A 22,151-nucleotide genomic window follows, 5' to 3' on the forward strand; every position below is an offset into this window, starting at 1 on the left:
GAAGGTACAGTGTTGTGAATCTGTAACCACTATCTAATTTTAGAGCATTTTTTTATCACCCTCCCCCCAAAGAAAGTCTATATCCACTACCAACCCCTATCAACCCAAATCTACTGTCTCTATGAATTTGCCTTTTCTGAATATTTCGTATATGGAATTATACAGTATATGGCCTTTTAAGTGTCTGGCTTCTGTCACTTAACATAATGTTTTCAAAGTGCATACATGTAGCATCTGTATGTCATTCCTTTTCATGGCAAATAATACTCCATTTGGTGCATGTACCATATTTTGTTTATCATTTGATGGACTTTTGGCTTATTTCTGCTTTTCAGCTATTATAGATGAAGCTGTTATGACCATTCATGTGCAAGTTTTTGCATGGTCATATACTTTCATTTCTTTTGGGTAGATACCTAGAGTTAGGTATACCTGGTTGTGTCTGTGCTAAGCCTCTTCAGTCATGTCCAACTCTGTGCGCCCCTTGGACTGTAGCCTGCCAGGCTCCTCTGTCCATGGGCTGCTCCAGGCAAGAATACCGGAGTGGGTTGCCATGCCCTCCTCCAGGGGATCTTTCCGACCCAGGGATTGAGTCCGTGTCTCTTACATCTCCTACATTGGCAGGCAGGTTCTTTACCACTAGCGCCACCTGGGAAGCCTAGAATTGCTGGTTATATGTTTAATATTTTGAAGAACTACCAAACTCTTCCTAAGTGGCTGCACCATTGTGTGTTCCTCAGCAATATGGGGAGAGACTGAGTGTTATAGTCTCTCCACATCCTAACACTTGTTATTGTCTGTACTTTGATTATAGCTATCCTAAAGCATTTTCCTATTTAGTAATGAGATTGAGCACTTCTGCAAGTATTTCTTGGCCATTTTTCTGTCTTCTGTGGAGAAATGTTTGGTCTCATCCTTTGTTCAGTTTTTAATTGGGTTATTTGTCTTTGCAACTGTTGAGTTGTAAACGTTCTTTTTATATTCTGGATACAAGTCCCTTATCAGATATATAACTTACTAATATTCCCTCTCAGACTGTGTACTTTTAATAATTTTATTTATCTATTTAGTTTTGGTTGTCCTGGGTCTTCATTGCTGTGAGGGCCTTTCTCTGGTTTCGGTGAGCTGCGGCTGCTCTCGTTGCCGCTGCAGGCTTCTCCCTGCTGCGGCTGCTCTCTTGTTGCGGCCGCAGGCTTCTTCCTGCTGTGGCTTCTCTTGTTGCGGAGCATGGGCTCTAGGGTGCGTGGGCTCTAGTAGTTGCAGCTCCCGGGCTCTAGAGGATCTTCTCTATAGTTGTGGCACACACAGATTGTTTTTTTTTTTTTTTCTTTAAACAGGCATTTGTAAAGAGCATTTTAGATGCATAGCAAAATTCAGTGGAAGATACAGACGGTTCCAATACACTGCTGCCTGCACAAAAGTACAGGGTCCCCTACTATGAGCATCCTTTACCAGAGTGGTACATTTATTACACTGGTTAACCTACCTTGGCACATCATTATCACCCGAAGTCCAGTTTACGTTAGGGTTCACTCTTGGTATAGAACTTTCTATCTCTTTGATTAAAGTATAATGACATGTATCCACCATAAAAGTACCATACAGAATAGTTACATTGCTTTAAAAATCCCCTGTGTTTTTCCTACTCATTCCCCTCCCATCCCCAGCAGCCACTGATCTTTTTACTGTGCCATAATTTTGCTTTTGCCAGAATATCAGACTGCTGTATATTTGAAGTCACACAGTGTGTAGCTTTTTCACATTGGCTTTTTTCATTTTAACTATGCCTTTAAGGTTTCTTCATGTCTTTTCATGGCTTGATAGTTCATTTCGTTTTAGTGCTGAATAACATTCGATTGTTTGAATGTCCCACAGTTTATTATTCACTCACCTACTGAAAGGTATTTTGTTTGCTTTTATGTTTTGGTAGGTATGAATAAAGCTGTGATGCAAGTTTTTGTGTGGACATAGCTTTTCACCTCCTATGGGTAAATAACAAGGAGCATGATTGCTGAATCATATGGTATAGTGTGTGTTTCATTTTGTGTAAAACCATTGAAATGTCTTCCAAAGTGACTGTACCATTTTGCATTCCCACCAGTGATGAATGAGAGTTCATGTTGTTCCACATCCTTGTCAGCCTTTGGTGTTGTCAGTGTTTTGGATTTTGGCCATTCAGTAGGTGTATATGGTATATCATTGCTGCAAGTGAGATCTAATTAGAGAATCTGCTATTCCCTAATGACATTTGATATTGATCACCTTTTCATATATGTATTTACCACCTGTATGTCATCTTTGGTGAGGTATCTGTTCAGGTCTTTTGCCCTTTTAAAAATTCGATTAATTGTTTTCATATTATTGAATTTTAAGAGTTCTTTGTATATTTTGGATACCAGTCCTTTATTAAATATGTCTTTTGCAAGTATTTCCTCCCAGTCTGTGGTTTATCTTCTCATTCTTTTGACTGTGTCTTTCACAGAGCAGGAGAAACTTGTTTTCATGGAAGCTTGATTATCGATCATTCTTTTTCATTGAAAGTGCTTTTGGTGTCATATTTTTCTCGCACATTCCTATTTTCCCTCTAGTGTCCACACTTCCCATTCCTTCCCTTATTTTCACCTTCTCATTCCAACTATTTTTCTTCCTTTAGACTCCCTCAACTGTCTGTGAGAGTTGAAATACAGGAAATAAACGAAACTGCACAAAGGCACAAAGGCTGCCTAAATTTCGGTAGGGAGAATTAAAGACCAGTGTTTTCATGATGCAACGGAACACCTTTCAAGCAATAGAATTTCACTTGACTAGCTGCTGCCAGAGGTTTATTTGGGAAGAAGTCTTTTTAGCTCACCGATGATCTGTGAAGATCTTTTCCAAGCTGGAGATTCCATGAGCCTGAGCTATAATGTTACCCAGGCTGCCTCCTTTCCTAACTTACTTGTCTGGCAAGGCCATTTTTATTGGGTTATTTAAAGACATTTAGGTTTTCTCTCAAGATGGGATCGTGTTTTGCCCTTCAGAGACTTTTGTTTTCAGTTCATAGATTTCCATGCCTCAATGCAGATGACTGTGAATTGGGTCTTCTGACCCATGAGAGTTTTTTCAGAAACCTTAAAGAAGGTTGTTAAGCATTGCGTTTATGCCTGTTCTTTGAGGAGTGACTCACTCAGTGCCTGAGGGCTGCAGACCAGGCCTCTGGCTTTGGGTGACATGGATGGAGATGGCTAGTTAAATTTGGATTTGAGCATTCCTGCTGCTCTCACCGCTCCCCTCTCCTTTCCCCCCTTTTATTCCCTCCTCCCCATCGCCTTCCCTTCTTCCTCCTCTCCTTTCTCTTTCCTCCCCCTCTTTCACCTCTGGTCCTCCCCCTCTCCATCCTCTTTCTTTCTCTCCTTCCCTCGTCTTTCATCTCCTGCAGGTAACTGCACTCATCTCTTTGTTTAAATGAAATAATGTTCTTCCTCTTTTTCAAATTTTTGTTGTAAGATTAGCAAGAACAACCAAGGAATGGTTTGGGTACCTTGAGAAGCTTTGTGTAAATTCACAAGTGTAATTTGCTTACTGTTTTGCATTTCCGTCTTTCCTCTTTCCCTATACTTCTAATGTGTAGTAAGTTACCTTTTTTCCTGATGAATAAACATAGTTCATACTTACTGATAAGAAACAACTGTTACGGGGATTAAACTACCTGGGGAGTGTTTGCCAGACTCCTATCTTCATTTAAGTTTGAACTTGGGTCTTTGTGCAGGGCCTATAAGTGAAAGATGCCAGGAGCTACCAGGAGCTGCTAGGCTGTGCGAAATTTAGCAGATAGCAGTCCTGCTTCTACTTCGGACCCTGGCTGTTCCTCTGCCCGTTTGTAGGTCAGGGGTGCTGCCAATTTGTGCACCATTTACAGAAGACACCAGCAAGAAATGGCAAGGGTTTTCTGATGAAGGAAAATGGTGCTCGCAGCCTTGGGACGGTGCTTTAAGTGAACATTTTGGAATGGTCGGGTGTAGTGCTACATTGCCATGGTGACCTTGAAAGCAAAGCTTGTCTTTGGGTGTGAACTGCTCTCATTTACCTTCGAGCATCCCTTCCCTCCTCTGCTTTCTTTCAACTTCCTTTGATGGTACAATGACAGCCGTCCTCTCTTATATTCAAATTTCATTGATTTAATAAATAGGTAGAAGTATTGCCAAGCTTATATTATAATTGCTCTATCCTCTTTCGGTTTTCTTATACATCAGGTCCTTCCATGGGGCATAGGAACTTGGGGAGGCTCAAGAGAAAATGCATAATCATCCGTCTTGTGTTGCTCTCTGCTTCCAATGGTAGGGATGTAGTGGAAATATTGGCTGAGTTTCATCATAAAGGCTTCTATTCCATTTGACTTCACTTTATTCGACATTATAGTATCTTCTGGGATCTTATAGAATAGCCAATGAACTGAACGGCAATCCTGCTGTTGATTCCCCTTCACTCCAAGTTAATATCCCAGTGGTGTTTCAGAGCTTAGGCAGGAACTCTGAGATACTTCCAGCTTCCAGTTTATGAAACCTGGATGGTTCAGCCCACTGTTTCTCTGTGTTTTTGTTTGTTTCGTTTGGCTGAGCCGCGTCTTCGTTGTGGTGTGTAGGTTTTCCCTAGTTGTGAAGCAGGGGCTCTAGAGTTTTCACGCTCAGTCAGTGCAGTGCGTGGGTTTAGTTGCCCTCAGGCATGTGGAATCTTAGTTTCCAGACCAGGGACTGAAATCCGCATCATCTACACTGGAAGGCGGATTCTTAACCTCTGGACCACTAGGGAAGTCCCTCTGTGTTTTATTTATTTATTTTTTGTAGCTTTTCAAAAAAATGAATATTTATTTTAATTCGAGGCTAATTACTTTACAATATTGTATTGGTTCTTGCACACATCAACATGAGTCCGCCACGGGCGTACACGTGTTCCCCATCCTGAACCCCACTCCCACCTCCCTCCCTGTACCATCCCTCCTGGTTATCCCAGTGCACCAGCCCCAAGGATCCTGTATCGAACCTGGACTGGCGATTCGTTTCTTATATGATATTATACATGTTTCCATGCCATTCCCCCAAATCATCCCACCCGCTCCCTCTCCCACAGAGTCCAAAAGACTGTTCTATACATCTGTGTCTCTTGCTGTCTCGCATACAGGGTTATCATTACCATCTTTCTAAATTCCATATGTGGAATGCTCAAAATTACTACTGTGAAAATAGGTTTACTATCAGGGAAGGGCCATAACTATTTTGACTGTTGCTGCTTTGATAATTTATTCAGATGAAGTCCTCTGGAGTGTGTGAACTAGGCATCGCTATAATCCAATGAAGAAATATGTGCAAATTTAAACTTCTCTCCCAATTTAGTAAGACACCTAATAAAAGTAAAAAACATTCTACCACCTCAACAGAGAGATGGCGATCTTCCAGCTTCAAAGAAGAAACGCCAGGCAGGGGAGAAGATCATGTACACTTTGGTTTCAGTCCCGCATGGAAACGACATCGCATCGCTTTTCGAACTGGATGCCACGACTCTTCAGAGAGCGGACTGCCTGGTTCCAAGGTAAAAAAAAAAAAAAAAACCCACAAAAAGACAGGTTAAACAGTAATGTCCCTTTGAATAATTTTACTGGTTGGTAAGGAATTAAGACCATAATTTTAATATAATTTTTGTGACAGCAAGAGAGCAAGTATAAGTGAAAAACAAGTGTAAAAATTCATACCTCTTTTATGAGTAGATTAACATAGTTGTTCTATTCTTAAAAATAAGTAAAATGTTCAGGACAAGAGAAATTCTGAAAAATTCATGAGAATTATTTATTTCTACTACTTGGATGTCCCGTGGTTACTAAAGTGAAAAACAATCTAGAAGCATTTCTGTTGATACTTATAGCATTTTTATACTCCAGTAAAAATTAATTTAAAAATACTTATGACATTTTTATTATGTCAGATTCCATATTTCATTCATTTATTTATTTATTCGTCCATTTGTTCATTTATTTAGTCATCGAGTCAACAAATCTTACTGAACATTGATTACCTCCCAGGCATTGCCCTTGGCATTGGGAGGACAACTGTGAGCAAACTGGTGATGAACTTAAATTCAAATGGGAGAGAGAGGTAATAAACAAATAAGCACAAACTATAAGGTCAGATAATAAAAATGTTTTGAAGAAAAATTGAAGCATATGGAGAGTTCTGTTATTAGGTGTGAGACTTCTCTGATTTAGGACATTTGAGAAAAGATCTGAATGATCTGAAAGATCAAGCCCTCTCCATCTGGGAGAAGTGTTTCAAGCAGCAGGAACACAAAATGGAAAAATATTTAAATTTGCTAGCTGTGCTGAAGGCCCAGCTAGGAGACAAGTAGACCTAAATGAAGAGGGGGAAGGAAGATTGTTGATGAGGTAATTGTTAACTTACAATAGTTTACATTCTTTTGTTTGGATTTGATGAGTTTTTTTTTTTTTTTTTAACCTACAGCTGTCTACCTTCCAATAATAGCATTAGGATGCAATCTCTAGATGCATAGAGTTTTGCCTTTGTTATTAAGTTTTGTGGGATTGTTCTAAATTGTCCTTGATCCAGCATGATTGTCCTTGGCCTTGGGCAGATCGCAGTGGTTAGACTGTACATGCTCAAAATGCAGACATTACTGTGCAGGTTACTTTCAGAGAAGGTAAAAAGTTGCTCTACTAACACTGCAGGAAATCACTGCTCCTTGGGCTTCCTGGGCTGTTTCACAGCTGTTCTCACTCATGAGATATGTAGCTGAGTCTATGGTCACACCACCCAGAACATGCCTGATCTTGGAAGCTAAGCAGGGTCAGACCTGTTTGGTACTTGGATGGGCGAAAGGTAGCTGAGTCTTGGCCTTGCATGAGCCATTTCTCTTTGGGCTACCAACAGAGATCTGTAAAGAGATCCACACGGAAGGTTTGACTTGATGCAAGTCTCTGACCTTTTCTGAGTATGGCATCTTAATAAATCCTTGCTCTGACGACTCTAGATTTTAACTCAGCAAACACAGAGTCCTTCTTGAACTCTAACCAAGAAAACTTGCTTAAGGAAAAGGTAGAAAGATCTCACTATATAGACAATCCCCAAAGCCTTGCTCTATATGGAAGGGTTCATCTATTACTATTCAGAGCCGCTGAAGCCCTTCTCATTATAGAACAGATTTTTGTATTAACATATTCTTTGTCATTAGTTGTTTTAAAGTTTCTGCTAATGAACACTTAGTAATAACTACTATTGTAATATAACTCTGGAGCTCTTGCTGTGTGCTGAGCACGCTTGTCAAGTTCTTTATAAATATTCTGGCAGCAATTCTAACAGATCAGAACTGAAGACTAGCTGTGCTGTGTGTGCTTAATCGCTCAGTAGAGTCTGACTCTCTGCGACTCCATAGCCCACCAGGCTCCTCTGTCCGTGGGATTTCCCAGGCAAGGATACTGTAGTGGGTTGCCATTTCCTTCTCCAGGAGATCTTCCCAACCTAGGGATCAAACCCAGATCTCCCACATTGCAGGTGAATTCTGAGCCACCTGGGATGAACTAGTTAATGCCATGCTTTTCATGTCAGCTTTAAATTGGAATCACCTGTGCAGCACTTTGCCCTGTATGCTCTGGCCACACGAAGACCAGTGAAATCACCTGGAGATCTTCAAAAAGTACTGATGCCTTCTCTGAGTCGCAGACATTCTGATTTAAATAATGTGCAGTGCAGCCTGGGCAACAGGCTGTAGAAGCTTTTCTGGTGACTCTAATGTGCAGCCAGGTTGGGGAACTGCTGGCTTAGTGTGACTAGGCTGATCAATCAATGTCTGGCTCATGAGGTGGAATTTGATCCTGATGTGTGTGAATTTGAAGTCTATACTCTTAACCACTATGGTGCATATCTCCATCTTTTATTTTTATTTATTTAAAATTTTTTCTGATGTGGATCATTTTTAAAATAGTTATTGAATTTGTTACAATATTGCTTCTGTTTTATGTTTTGTTTTCTTGGCCTTGAGACACGTGGGAACCCCACACGTTAGCTCCCCAACGAGGGATCAAACCCATACCCCTGCATTGAAAGGCAAAGTCTTAAGCCCTGGACTGCCAGGAAGTCCTCCCAATGTCTTCATATTTTAGACATTCAAATTACATCAAGATTCTAAGAAAGGATTTTTGTGGTGTGGGTCCTAAGGATTTATTCATTTCTAGAATTCTTAGAAATTGCAAGTTATTATGCTCAAGTGTGGTCTCATTAGTTTGGAACTCAGCCATCTAGGTTGACTCCATAAACATCTATAGAAAAAGTGCAGGGGTAAGACTAGGGGGAACCACCATGGAGCCGAATAAGCTATGGCCCCACTTTCCAGATGCTTAAAATACAATGGTGAGGATAGTTGAATCCAAATGACATCTCCATGCAGAAGATAAGTGGTATCACAGAGGTATTTCAGTACTGGACCTTTGCTGATTATTTGGACAATGATTGGCCCTTGCTGGTCTAGATTTTTGAAACTCAGTCTCGATCTACTTTTATGAATGAGCAGAACCATAGTGTTTGAGACTAAATCTCTTTCCCTGAAGCCTTTGGTTTTTTTTTTTTTTTTTTTCCAACTTGAGTTTCTCTTAATGGCCTTAATGCTTTCTGCCTTGTGTTATATGGATTTATCTTATCTTTCCTGCTGAACTTCTTGCAACTTGAAGGCAGAGAACTTACCACAATGGTTTTCTTTTAATGGACACTTTATTCATTTTGTTTAAGAAATGATAATAAAAGTTTCACTGAACATGATAATATTTGAGCCAGAGGAAGCTCTAGCTGTTCTTTCTCATACACTCTCTCACAATTCACCTATCATTGGTTCTTATTATTGCTGGAACATGAATTAGCAAATATGGGACCACTGCTCCTAAGGGAAATACAGAGTTAGGTTCCTGCAAGCCTCTGGACACAGTATTTTTGTCAATCAGTTAATACTCAACCTTGTTTTCTCTGTGTTTTTGGTTAAAGACACCTCGCTTAATGTATACTTTTGGTTCATGAACACTGAATTCATGACCATCAACACTATAACTCATGCCTGGATGAAGCTTCTCTGTCAGTATTTTCTCTGTAATGCACATCACAGCTTTGCTCTACAGGAACACAAGACAGCACTTCAGCACTACGCTTGGGACTGTTTTCAACAGTGAATTCCCCAATGACAGTGAAAAACATGGTAATATACAGACCATGAAAAGACACTTGTTGATGGTTCAAGAGCAGAAACGAGAAGGCAGAGCATTGCCTTGTTTAGCCTCACTGGGGATGTGAATGTCAGGGAATCAAATTTTTTGCCACTCTGTGCATGTCTGAGAAAGACTGCCAAAGTGCCCCCAACAAGTGAATTTGGGGTTACAGATAATTTGTCACAGGTACATAATCTGCAGTTATTGAGGACTGACTACACTATATACTTTCATGTGTAAATGGTTAAACCACAAAAGGGACTACTGTGAGACAGCCATTATAACTGAGATGGTTACACAGTCAGTGCTTCTTACTTTCGTATACATCAGAATTTCCTGGAAAGGCTGGTAAAATACTCACTGTTGGACCTCACGCTCAGATTCTCTGATTCAGTGGACTGGGGTAAAACCTTGGACTTTGTATTTCCAACTAGTGTCCAGGCGATGCTGATGGTGCTGGTCCAAGGTCCAGATTTTGAGAACTACCAGTCTAGGTGATAATACTGCATGCTTTGAAATAGTCTGAGGTCAGATTTTCCCTTTAAACGTGACTGATCTACACTCAGTTAACTGTGTGAAATATATTTATATTCATATCATATATGAAACTTAAATATGTTAATATTAAGTGTGTTAATTTTTTATAAACAATTTTTAAAATATTATTTTTCTTTTAGGAACTCATATGTTCGGTTAAGACATTTATGTACAAACACGTGGGTAACCAGTACTAGCATCCCCATAGACACGGATGAAGAGAGGCCTGTTATGTTGAAGGTAAATGTTTCTGAGAATGGTTTACTTTTCATCCACATGTTGTGTGAATAGGATTACGGGAAGACTGACATGTTCTTACGACTGCACTTCGTCAATATTAGAAATTATTGCAATGAATTTCATCAAGGACTCAGGCCCCCCAGTCAGGTCACTGCAGGGCTGTGATTCAAGAAGATGCAGCAGAGATACCAAGAGAATGGGAACAGCATGTCGGAAGGGAAGAAGATTCCAGAAGGGCATTTCCTTTCCTCTGTTGAAACTGAAGCAAACGGCAAGGGTGAAAGGGAAACACTGCCAGTCGGGCTTTGAGAACAAGGCAGGAAACGGGCAGGAGAGGTCTGTGTCTCTACAGCTTTTCATAGTGGGCGATGCTTGTAGGAATTGTGTTTGGATCATCTGCTTCTGTTTTGTACCTCTTCTGCAGTACTAAGATGTGTTAGTACTGGAAGAGTATTGCATCATTTTTTAATAAAGCAACTAATCTTAATGGAAAAACACATTGCAGATTGGAACTTGCCAAACGAAAGAAGATAAAGAAGCATTTGCCATTGTGTCTGTCCCACTGTCCGAGGTCCGAGACTTAGACTTCGCCAACGATGCAAATAAAGTGCTGGCGACTACAGTTAAAAAGCTGGAAAATGGCACAATAACCCAGAATGAAAGGAGGTTAGTAACTTTCTAGAGTGACTTTTACTTATTTATCATTCATATTTTTAAATTAATTTATTTAATTAGAGGCTAATTACTTTACAATATTGTGGTGGTTTTGGCCATACATTGACATGAATCAGTCACGGTGTACATGTGTTCCCCATCCTGAACCCCCCTCCCACCTCCCTTCCCTTCCCATCCCATCCCTCTGGGTTGTTCCAGTGCTTTGAGTGCCCTATTTCATGCACTGAACTTGGACTGTCATCTCTTTCACATATGGTAATATATATGTTTCAATGCTATACTCTCAAATCATCCCACCCTGGCCTTCTCCACTGAGTCAAAAAAATCTGTTCTTTATATTTGTGTCTCTTTTGCTGTCTCACATATAGGCTCATTGTTACCATCTTTTGAAATTCCATATATATGTGTTAATATACTGTATTGGTGTTTTTCTTTCTGGCTTACTTCACTCTGTATAATAGGTTCCAGTTTCATCCACCTCATTAGAACGGATTCAAATGTGTTCTTTTTAAAGCTGAGTAATATTCCATCATGTATATGTACCACCACTTTCTTATCCATTCATCAGCCAATGGACATCTAGGTTGCTTCCATGTCCTGGCTATTGTGAGCAGTGCTGGGATGAACACTGGGGTACCTTGTTCTCTTTCAGTTCTGGTTTCCTCAGTGTGTATGCCCAACAGGATAGCTGGGTCATATGGCAGTTCTGTTTCCACTTTTTTGAGGAATCTCTACACTCTTCTCCATAGTGGCTGTACTATTTTGCATTCCCACCAACAGTGTAAGAGGGTTCCCTTTTTTCCATACCCTCTCCAGCATTTATTGCTTGTAGACTTTTGGATAGCAGCTATTCCAGCTGGTGTGAAATGGTACCTCATTGTGGTTTTGATTTGCATTTCTCTGATAATGAGTGATGTTGAGCTTCTTTTCATGTGTTTGTTAGCCATCTGTATGTCTTCTGTGGAGAAATGTCTGTTTAGTTCTTTGGCCTGGCTTTTGATTGAAGTGAAGTGAAGTGAAGTCTCTCAGTCATGTCCGACTCTTTGTGACCCGATGGACTGTAGCCCACCAGGCTCCTTGGTCCATGGGATTTTCCAGGCATGAATACTGGAGTGGGATGCCATTTCTTTCTCCAGGGGATCTTCCCAACCCAGGGACTGAACCCAGGTCTCCCGCATTGTAGGCAGACGCTTTTACCGTCTGAGCTACCAGGGAAGCTTTTTCTGGTATTGAGCTGCATGAGCTAGAATAACTTTTAAATCATCAAGAGTCAGTTGTCAACTCATGCAGTAGCTTTCAGTGAATGAATGACTCTAAGGAAATACGTAGAATGGTCTCCATGGCAGCACACCTGCTTCTCAATGAGCAGATCCTGGTGCCTAAATGAAAATAGTAACATTAAAATCTGGGGAATGTTTACATTTTTCTATTTTAGTTTGGCTTGAACACAGTTGTTTTGAGTTACTTTCTGACCTTTCCTTTTAAATGTTTCATAAGAGATACCTTTTGATGCACTTGATTTGGTATTTGGGTTTGGAGTTTTAAAGGCCCTATAAAAGTTTTACGCCTTTTTGTTCTTATTTATTCAAGATACATTTCTCTGCTCAAGTCTGCAAAGCAAACATGTTATATAATACCAGCAAACAGTCTGCAATAGTGTAGCTTTCTGCCCTTGTAACTTGCTCAGAGACACTTGAAGAAACTGGATCTTGATTCCTCCACTCATTCCATTTTGGAAATGAGTAAGAAGGAGTGATACTGATAGCCACCAGTCATTTCATCCCTACTTTATACTGGTACTATGTTAAGCACTGTAAATATATTTCTCTAGTCCTTCAAGCAGCCTTGATATGGGCATTATTCCCATTCTACATAAGGGATAATTGAAAGTTTAAGCCAGTCAGGTAAGGTCACACTGTAAGTAGGGGATTTAATCATGTGTGTTTTTAAAGTCCATGGGTTTCCAACACACCAGAGCACAAGCATTCTCTGTATTTCTCTACTTCATGGTCTGCTACATACCTTTCAATTTGAATAAGAAAAATAAGAAAGTACCAACTTCCCAGGCGTTCACACACTGAAATTCTCATGCGCAGCTGGTGAAATGATAATTGATAGCAGTTCAGTTCAGTCGCTCAGTCGTGTCCAACTCTGCGAACCCATGGACTGTGACACGCCAGGCATCCTTGTCCATCACTAACTCCCAGAGCTTGCTCAAACTCATGTCCACCATGTCGGTGATGCCATCCAACCATCTCATCCTCTGTCATCCCCTTCTCCTCATGCCTTCAATCTTTCCCAGCCTCAGGGTCTTTTCCAATGAGTCAGTTCTTCACATCAGGTGCCAAAGTATTAGAAGCTTTCAGCATCAGTCCTTCTGATGAATATTTACGACTGATTTCCTTTAGGATTGACTGGTTTGATCTCCTTGCTTTCCAGGAGATAATTGATATAAGCATTTTGAAACATAGTTTGACAGTAAGGAGCAAAGTTTAAGGAAGCAGTCACTCCTCATGTAAGTGGAATCGTGCAGTGTTTGTCCTTCTGTGACTGGTTTATTTCACAAAACAGGTTCACTCGTATTCTCATATGTGACAGGATTTCCTTGTTTGTTAAACTTGTGTACTGTTCTTAGGACAGTTTACACACGGTGGCAGTGCAGCCATGAACAGCACAGACTCCATTCACATCTTCATGCAATTTACGGGCTTGAGTATTGGTTCCAGTTCCCTGAGATAGGAGCTCAGAATCTAGAGCAGGGGCCATCCAACATGTGATCACCAGATCAGATGTCCTTCTGATACAGAGTTAATATTTTCCTATAGCAGTGTCATTTCCCTTTGAATTTTACTTGCTTGATATTCCTGTCTTGACACCAGCTGTCCTTTGTTTAGTGTTCGGGTAGATGCATTTTTTCAATATCCATTTGTTTCAGATTTGCCAGTCATTTTGCTTTGTTAATGTCTTGTGAGCAGGCAAGAGCTGGATTTTAAAAATATAATCTGATAGTCTATTTGAATTCTCTAAAGTTTAATTACCTTGATTTGTTAAATAATGTGTTTGGACTTATTTGAATGCCAATGGGTATCATATTTTGTTATTTTCTTTTTCCTGTATAGCTTTTTTTCTTTTCCCTCTTCTTCTTTCTTCCTTTCTGTTAGAGTGGTTAAGTTTGTATTTTCTCCCCATTTTTACTTTTCTTCTGGTTTAGAAGCTATAGATTCTTTCATTCTTTTGTAAGTGCCCATATGGTCTTGTCATACATTTCAGCTATATATTCTTTTTTACATAACTTGAAAATATTTCTTTCTCTCATGGGAGAAAAATACTTCAGAATGCTTTGATTATTCTCTGCTATTCTACTTCCCATCTTTTATTTTGAGGGGGGGGGGACTAGTTATCTAGATGCATAGGTCTGAGTTTATTTAAATTACTTATGTCATCTAAATTATGATATATCACTTTTTTCTGAAAATTTAGTTCCTAAAATTATTTTTCAGATATTAATTATATTTCTTAATGTATTTTACCTTCTGTTCTACTTGCTTTTATTTCTTGCATTTCACTCTTCTCTGGGTTCACTTTTCCTTTTGCTGAAATTTTTTCTTTAGTCTATTCAATGAGGTTATAAATCTTATTAATCTTTTTATGGGGATGTCTTTATTTTACCACCTTTTTTAACTGATACTTTATGTATGAAATGCTGGCTTGACAGTTCTTTTTCTTTAGTATTTTAAAGTTATAACAATTATTTTCTGTTGCATCTTGTTGCCATTAAGAATTCTTTATTGGCATTTTTCTTTACTTTCTGATAATTTTGTAGATTTTTTCTTTTGTCTTTTATGTCCTTAAAGTTTCACTACAATGTGTTTACAAGTAATTTTTATTTTTATTTTACCCACTTGACACTTAGGGTATACTTTTAATCAGACTACTTACAGTTTTCTTCAAGTCTGGAAAATTTTCAGCCATTTTCCTTCAGATATTTATCTTTTCCTCTTCCCTCTTTTCTGGAACTCCTATTAGATGTGTGTTGAATCCTCTTAATTCATCTCCCTTATCTCTTACCTTTCCTTTTATAACTTGCCTTTTGAAATCTGTCCTGCTTCCTAGATTGATTTTTTTGATACAGTCTATAAGTCACCACATTTTCTAGAATGTGTGTATAGTATTTTACCTTCATGAATTATATTTTTATTTAAATGATTATAATTTTGTTTCTCAGATTTCTGTTGGTTCTTTTGCACAGCCACATTTTCTTCATTTGTATCTGCCTTCTTTTACGTATATTGTCTTCTTTGGTATATAATTGTTTTCTTAACTCTTTGAGGATTGGAGACACACTGATTTAAAAGTTATTCTGAAATTGTACTGTTACTTGCATTTTTTTTGTAATGAAGTGGCCTCCTGGTTTTTTAGTATGATGGATGGCTTTCTTAATCTCAGTTTTTCTCTTGTGCTTTGAAATTTAAATATGCAGGTTCTTCTTGAGTGGAAATTTTTTTCTTATTCTTTCTCTGCATTCTCTCATCTTCTTTATTAGTTTTATGGTTGCTTCCACCTGGCTCAGCTCAACAAGTCCAGAGCCAGGTCTGATACTGAGGGCTGAGAATTCATGTCCTCTGGTAATTTGAGGCTTTAGCCATGGAGACTGCAGGTGGTTGAGTACATTCCTGTCTCTGTGCTTCCTCTCTTTCCTCCTATCACTCACTGCACAGCCAGGACTGGAACAGGGGTCACAGTACTTTTAGGCTTCCTTTAAGAGATAGAGACATGCTGCTTTAGTCTCTGCTTTTGTATCTTGAGTTTAGTTCCCTGCCATATGCTTTCAGTACCCATTGTCTTGCTAGTACTGAATATTATCCTTGCTCATCACTGTCTTTCTTATTTTATTCCTGGTTGACTGTGTTTTTTGTTATGTTTTAGCTATGTCTTTTTAAAATATAAATTTTGTTTATCATGGCTGCCTGTGATAAAAAAATTCACACTAAAAGTTTTTAGTAAAAGGAAATTAATAAGTTTGAATGATGAAAGGACCTACCCATCTCCCTGGTGGCTCAGACGGTAAAGCTTCTGCCTACAATATGGGAGACCCGGTTTCAATCCCTGGCTTGAGAAGATCTCCTGGAGAAGGAAATGGCAACCCACTCCATACTCTTGCCTGGAAAATCCCATGGACGGAGGAGCCTAGTAGGCTACAGTCCATGGGGTCACAAATTGTCGAACACAACTGAGCGACTTCACTTTCCATCTCCCAGTATAGAATTGTAATTTGGTCTGAACTGAAAAAAAAGACAGTTTTATTTGCCCCAGATGGGATGCTTGAGATGAAAAGACAAAAATAAGGTTTCAACGGTTTTGGAGGTCAAAAGAGAAGACTCATTTTCTTGACTATCATTGCCTCATCATTAGGGGAGGTAGGCTCTGCAAATAAGGTTAATGTATAGTCATTCTCAGTCAAGACTGTTAATTTTCTTCATCATCATTCCATTAGCTATCACCAGTTTTTAATTTATTTTTAATTGGAAGATAATTGCTTTACAATATTTTATTGGTCTCTGCTGTACAACATTGAGAATCGGTCATAACCATGTATATATATATATATCCCCCTTCCTCATGAGCTTCCCTCCCAGTCCCCCATCCTACCCCTCTAGGTCATCACAGAGCACCAGGCAGGGCTCCCTGAGTTATATAGCAACTTCCCACTCTATCTGTTTTACATATGGTAGTGTATATATGTCAAAGCTGCTTTCTCAATTTGTCCTACCCTCTCCTTCCCCTGCTATGTCCACAAGATCATTCTCTACATCTGCATCTCCACCATCATTAATTTGTAAGCCATCTGGGAGAGTTTGAAGCAGAGGCATTTGTAGTTGCTCCCAGAGTTGTACTTCCTTAGATAACTAAACACCTGAATACAATATCCTCTAAACAGCAAGAGGGAAAAAAACCCCCAATATTTCTAAAAAGAAAATGCAGATATATTTATGCTTGGACTGGACTTATAGATTGAGCCCTTGAGGCTCAACTCAATTTTAGTTTGCTGAAGAAGTCTGAGCTCAAAATAAATATTTTATTATTTCTGTTAAGGACAACAGAATAATTTAGAAGATGTTGAGTCACAATTTCGAAAGAAATTCACACCACATTTTGATGTGTAGAAATCATGTTTTACATTTCTGTGGTTGCCCCTAGAAGTTATGTCAGTGAATCCTGTTCCTAAGACATTTTGTCGAAACAGATTGGGTTAAAATTTAAAATAGGCACACAAGAAAACATAATATCTTTGGAATTTGGAGTAAGTTTATGAACCTTGGAGGTGTGTTGAATTTGGATGTGGTGGCTAAATTCTGGATTATAGGTGTATCCACTTGGCTCCACTCTCTTGCAGGAGTTGAATCTGGAGCTAAGATCAAGGTGCTTTATAACTGATTACATTCCACACTTTTCTAGAGTCACTGAATCTCTTAAATTGTAGTTTTTTTGTTGATGTAATCTTGACTGATTGTACTAATAACAGTGAATAATTATGCTGATATATATGGATAAAGCTTATTTATTGAAGTATAGTTGATTTACAATGTTGTATTAGATTCTAGTGTAAAGTGATTCAGTTATATATAAATATACATATTCTTTTAAATTATGGTTTATTATAGAATGTTGAATATAGTTCCCTGTGCTATACAGTAGGACGTTATTGTTTATCTGTTTTATATATGGTAGTTTTTATCTGCTAATCTCAAACTCCTAATTTATTCTTTCCCTACCCTGTGCCTGCTTTTGTAACCATTAGTTTGTTTTCCATGTCTGTGTTTCTGTTATATGTTAAAACATTGTAAATAAATTCATTTGTGTCATATTTTAGATTCCACATACAAATGATACCATATGGTATTTGTCTGTTTTTGTCTGACTTGAACTTTGCTTAGTAATGAAATCTCTAGGTCCATCCATGTTGCTACAGATACTATTTCATTCTCTTCTGTCTGAGTAGCATTCCATCATGCATATATATGACATCTTCATGGATAAAGTTTACTTAAATATTTGTTGGATAGTTTTTTTTGTATTTAAAAATTCATATAGGATGCAGTTCCCTGGTGGTGTAGTGCCTGTATGAATTTTACAAAAAACAGTCACACAGAAAATGATAAAACGCAGGAAGGAGGAAGAAGAAAGCTAAGGGAGGAAGAGCTCTCCAGATACTTTAGGTGCCAGACACCATTAATGTTCAAGTAATAGTTAAAAAAAAATAGCCAAAGTGTAGAATTAAAGGTAAACATTAGTGTATGATTTTAGGGTGTTATGATTTTTATAGATCAGTTAATACTTTCAGAACAATTTAGAGATAGGATGGCTTGCTCTTGTCTTTCTTCGCAGGTCATTTAAGTTTTTCCTATTCTGTACAGGGAGAAATTGTAATGTACTAAAGATTAGAAAATGTAGTTGAGTTGATAATAAAAAAGGACAAATTTGAGTTTAAGAATTTAGTTTAGCTGTTCTCTCATAAAGCCAAAATACCCTTCTTTGTGAGTCAGTCATGAAAAAGCATCTGCTGATGGGTGTTATCCTCTCAACACCTCTGGTTTTGGGACTCATGGGGTTTTATTTCATAATTGTCTTTGCAAATACTTGATTAGAGTTGGAGGTGGGAGTAGGGCTTGGTGAAACTGAATAAGGGATGCTCTTTGCAAAGATCTAAGTAAATATTTACTGTATTAGTTATTAAATGATTTTACTATAAAACTTTTAATTTTTTAATGTTTATTTAAAAATATTCCCAAGATTAAGCACATCATAATATTTCCTTTTCATGATAGGTTTGTAACCAAGTTATTGGAAGACCTTATCTTCTTTGTTGCTGATGTACCTAACAATGGACAAGATGTTCTAGATGTGCTTATCACCAAGCCAAACCGAGAACGTCAGAAGTTAATGAGGGAACAAAACATATTGGCACAGGTGATTTTCATGTTTTATCTTTTGAATTATAGTATCAGGAAAGTTCTTGTATTAGTTACCTATTGATGTACAACAAATTAGCCCAAAACTTAGTGTCTGAAGCCAGCAAATACTTAGGTTTTCTGTGGATTAGGAATCTAGGGGTGGTTTAGGTGGGCAGTTCTTGCTCACGGTGTTTCACAGGCTGCAGTCAAGGTCTTGGCTGGGTTGTGGTCATCTCGAGGCTCAAATAGGGGAGGATTTATTACCCAGCTCACTCGCCTGGGCCTCTCCACAGGGCTGCCTCAAGCCCAGGAAGGTTGTGTTCCTTAGAAGTGAGGGATCCAAGACAGAAGAAGAGAGGGCTCCAGGTGGAGGTCATAGTCTTTTTGTAACAAAAATCTTAGAAACTGTAACATCTCATCATTTCTACCTTGTTCTCTTAGTTAGAAGTGAGCCAGTAATTCCAGCTCACAGTCAAGAAGACAGGATTCCGTGAGTGTAATTCCAGGAGGCAGGGTTCACTGAGGGCTATCTTGGATATGGCTTGCCACAGACCTATGAAAAACCTACATGGTCAAACTGTCTGCAGAAAACATGCTGTAATAATGTTCTAAGTAGAATTTCCAGGGGAGCTTAGAAGCTGCCATCTCCATCTGCTTCCTACCTTTTCCCCATTTTCCCCTCAAAAAGTAGGGCAGTCTATTCATTAGTCACAAGTGCTCTTTATAGTATTCTAGTTTTTTCCCTGAAAGTCTAGAAATGCTCCTATGCTATGTCTTCCTGAAGTTGTTCATCATGTGCCAGCAAATTAATTTACTCCCTAATACTGTGCACGTTTGGACATGCCTGCCTTCGTGCATTCTTTTTATTCTGTTAATTGCTATATAAGTAATGGGCTTCTGCCTTAATTGTGGACTGTAGGAAGATACTTAAGAAAGAAAATGTATGTTATTAATATACATGCTATTGTAGAGTTGGGAAAGGAAAACAGTAGACATTATCAATTAATATTCTGTAGCTGATTGTCAGAATATATAAAATCAACATTTTTCTCAAATAAAATAAAGGTTGCAAATCTAATGAGACAAAGTCTTTTTCTAACATTAGCATTTCTTTTGTATAAAACATTTGATTTCAAGGACTTCTAGAACCTTGAATAATTTATTAATATTATTTTAACAAATATATGTCAAACATTTTACTTCAGTATTATAAATAGAAAATTCACAGTTTAGTGAATATAGAATTATTAAAGAAACTTTAATTCATATTTTATTTCATGGACTACAGAGGATAATTCTGCTTTCTTGTATGACTCCTCATGTCTTTGCCTAGGTGCTCTTTTATAAATACTCATCCTGCCAGTTCATCTCCAGGTGATCCTACCTGCTGTCTTGTTGCCTAAAAGAGTCATGCTCCTCAGTGCTTTTTAAATACTTCCCAACTGCTAATTTTCTTACAAGAAGAATCTGAGTCACTGGTTATCACCAGGTGCCCATATGGCTCCTTATTCGTTTTGAATGCTGATACATTCATTGATTTGGTCACATCTTTAATGTATACAAATAATAAGTTAATTCTTTTACCAAGAGGTTTAAAAGCAATATTTGGAGGTAGTTTTTGATGTCAGTTTTAGATGAAAAGTGAATATTTTCCTTATAGTGTTTTGACTTTAGAAAGTTATGGAGAATAACAGAAGTAGTTGTAAAGCCCATTGAAGTCAAACTATATTTTAGTTCATCTGAATATGTTCATGTAACTTAGTAAAACTTAAAATCTTTAAATTTTTTATTATTTTTAACCAAATATTTATTTATTTACATTAAGTCCTTATTGTTTACTTTAAATATAGCAGTATGTACGTGTAAGTCCCAAACTCCCAATTTAGCCCTCCCTCCCACCTTCCACCTGGTAACCATAGTTTGTTTTCTAGTTTGTGAGTTTGTTTCTGTTTTGAAAATAAATTCACTTGTATGATTTTTTTTAAGTTCTGCATATAAGTGATATCATATGATTTTTTTCTTTTTCTGTCTGACTTATTTGGGAACTTCAACACTTCTCGAATATTTTTTTATTTTAATAAAATAGAATTTCTAAACAAAATGAAGCATTTTATTTAAATATTGTTTTGTCATTTAATTTATGGAATACTTTTAACCGTATTTTTCTGTCCCTTAATATGTTGGTCTTATATCCCCCCAAAATCTTTCTTTTATGTTTTTACTTTACACTAATTCTACTCAAATATTACAAAAGCCTTTTTGAGTCAACGTTTTTTGTTATAAAAAAATTTAAAAATTCTAAACATGCATCTCCATTCATCGGAATAAGTCATAGTTGTTGTTGTTTTCTTAATAGGTATTTGGGATTCTTAAAGCACCCTTTAAAGAGAAAGCAGGAGAAGGCTCAATGTTGAGACTTGAAGATCTGGGGGATCAAAGATACGCCCCCTATAAGTACATGCTGAGGCTGTGCTACCGTGTGCTGAGACATTCACAGCAGGACTACCGGAAAAATCAGGTTCAAGGATGGCCCTTCTTTTTATCTTTTTAACATCTAAAGTGTGGGCGAAGTTGTTTGGTTACAGTTCCAAGACATATAAATTAGGAATGGGAAATTCTGCTTTGCAATGAAATGCTTTCTCTTGGTCATTTGTGTGTGTTCCAAAATGTTTCTTTTATAATTGAAATATTTTATAACACACAAAAATGACCTATAAATGTATTTGAAATGACATATGTGTTTATTATTCCTTGTAAAATTAGAATTGTTGGGGGAAGATGTCTGAGTCCTCATGTGTGCATGGTATTAGCTCCTGATGGGCAGGAGGCATGCTGGATATATTATGTAAAGAGGAATGAGACGTTTCTTGGCATTTCTAGAAACACGTGACATACCCCATCATGTGTAGGCTAAAGAGTTCATTGTCTGGTGGAAAAAATATGATGTGCATCTGAAATGTAAGGCAGAGTCATGGAGTGGGTAGGGGAGATAAGACAGTATTGTGGGAATTCAGGAGAGAGGAGCTCAGCTCAGGTAACCCAGGAAGGGTGCTTGGAGAAGGAAGCGTTTGAATACAATAAGAATCATTAAAAAAAAAAAAAAGAATCATTTTCAGAAATTGTATGGGAACTGGCATTTTAGTGAACAGAGATTTCTGAAAAGAGAATAATGGATCCTAGAAGGGCAGTTTCATCAAGATACACCTAACCATGGAGGACAGGGAACCCAGGTGTATCCAGGGATATAGCTTAAAGTTGCCAGCTCATGTAGAATTTCATCTCATTTTTGTCTGAAAATATAACATGTAGTGGGCTCAGTAATATACATCTGCTTAATACAAAATTGTTTTCAATTAATTATCATTTGGTAAATTGGTGTCCTGTGTTTCTCTTAGACAGTTGGAGAGATGAGTGCATAGTCAGGAAACTTCGGTGATGAGTTTAGTCCATGCAGAAGGATGGTGTGGGAGTGGGCTGGAAAGGCATGTGGGCTGAGCTGTGGAGGGCTGAGGATG

The 22,151-nt window shown here is 38.1% G+C and overlaps 1 protein-coding gene across 2 annotated transcripts in view; it reads left to right on the forward strand.

The window, feature by feature from the left end:
* ITPR2 (inositol 1,4,5-trisphosphate receptor type 2) overlaps positions 1-22,151 on the forward strand; it is a 604,865-nt gene that overhangs the window by 174,025 nt on the left and 408,689 nt on the right. For both annotated transcript variants that reach the window (XM_004006770.5, XM_060413298.1), the window contains exons 11-15: positions 5,414-5,565; positions 9,910-10,009; positions 10,515-10,675; positions 18,511-18,652; positions 20,993-21,154. In XM_004006770.5, coding sequence (XP_004006819.2) covers positions 5,414-5,565; positions 9,910-10,009; positions 10,515-10,675; positions 18,511-18,652; positions 20,993-21,154 — 717 coding nt within the window. The remainder of the gene's footprint in view (positions 1-5,413; positions 5,566-9,909; positions 10,010-10,514; positions 10,676-18,510; positions 18,653-20,992; positions 21,155-22,151) is intronic.

The sequence above is a fragment of the Ovis aries genome, chromosome 3, assembly GCF_016772045.2.
Source record: "Ovis aries strain OAR_USU_Benz2616 breed Rambouillet chromosome 3, ARS-UI_Ramb_v3.0, whole genome shotgun sequence".
Lineage (NCBI taxonomy): Eukaryota > Metazoa > Chordata > Mammalia > Artiodactyla > Bovidae > Ovis > Ovis aries.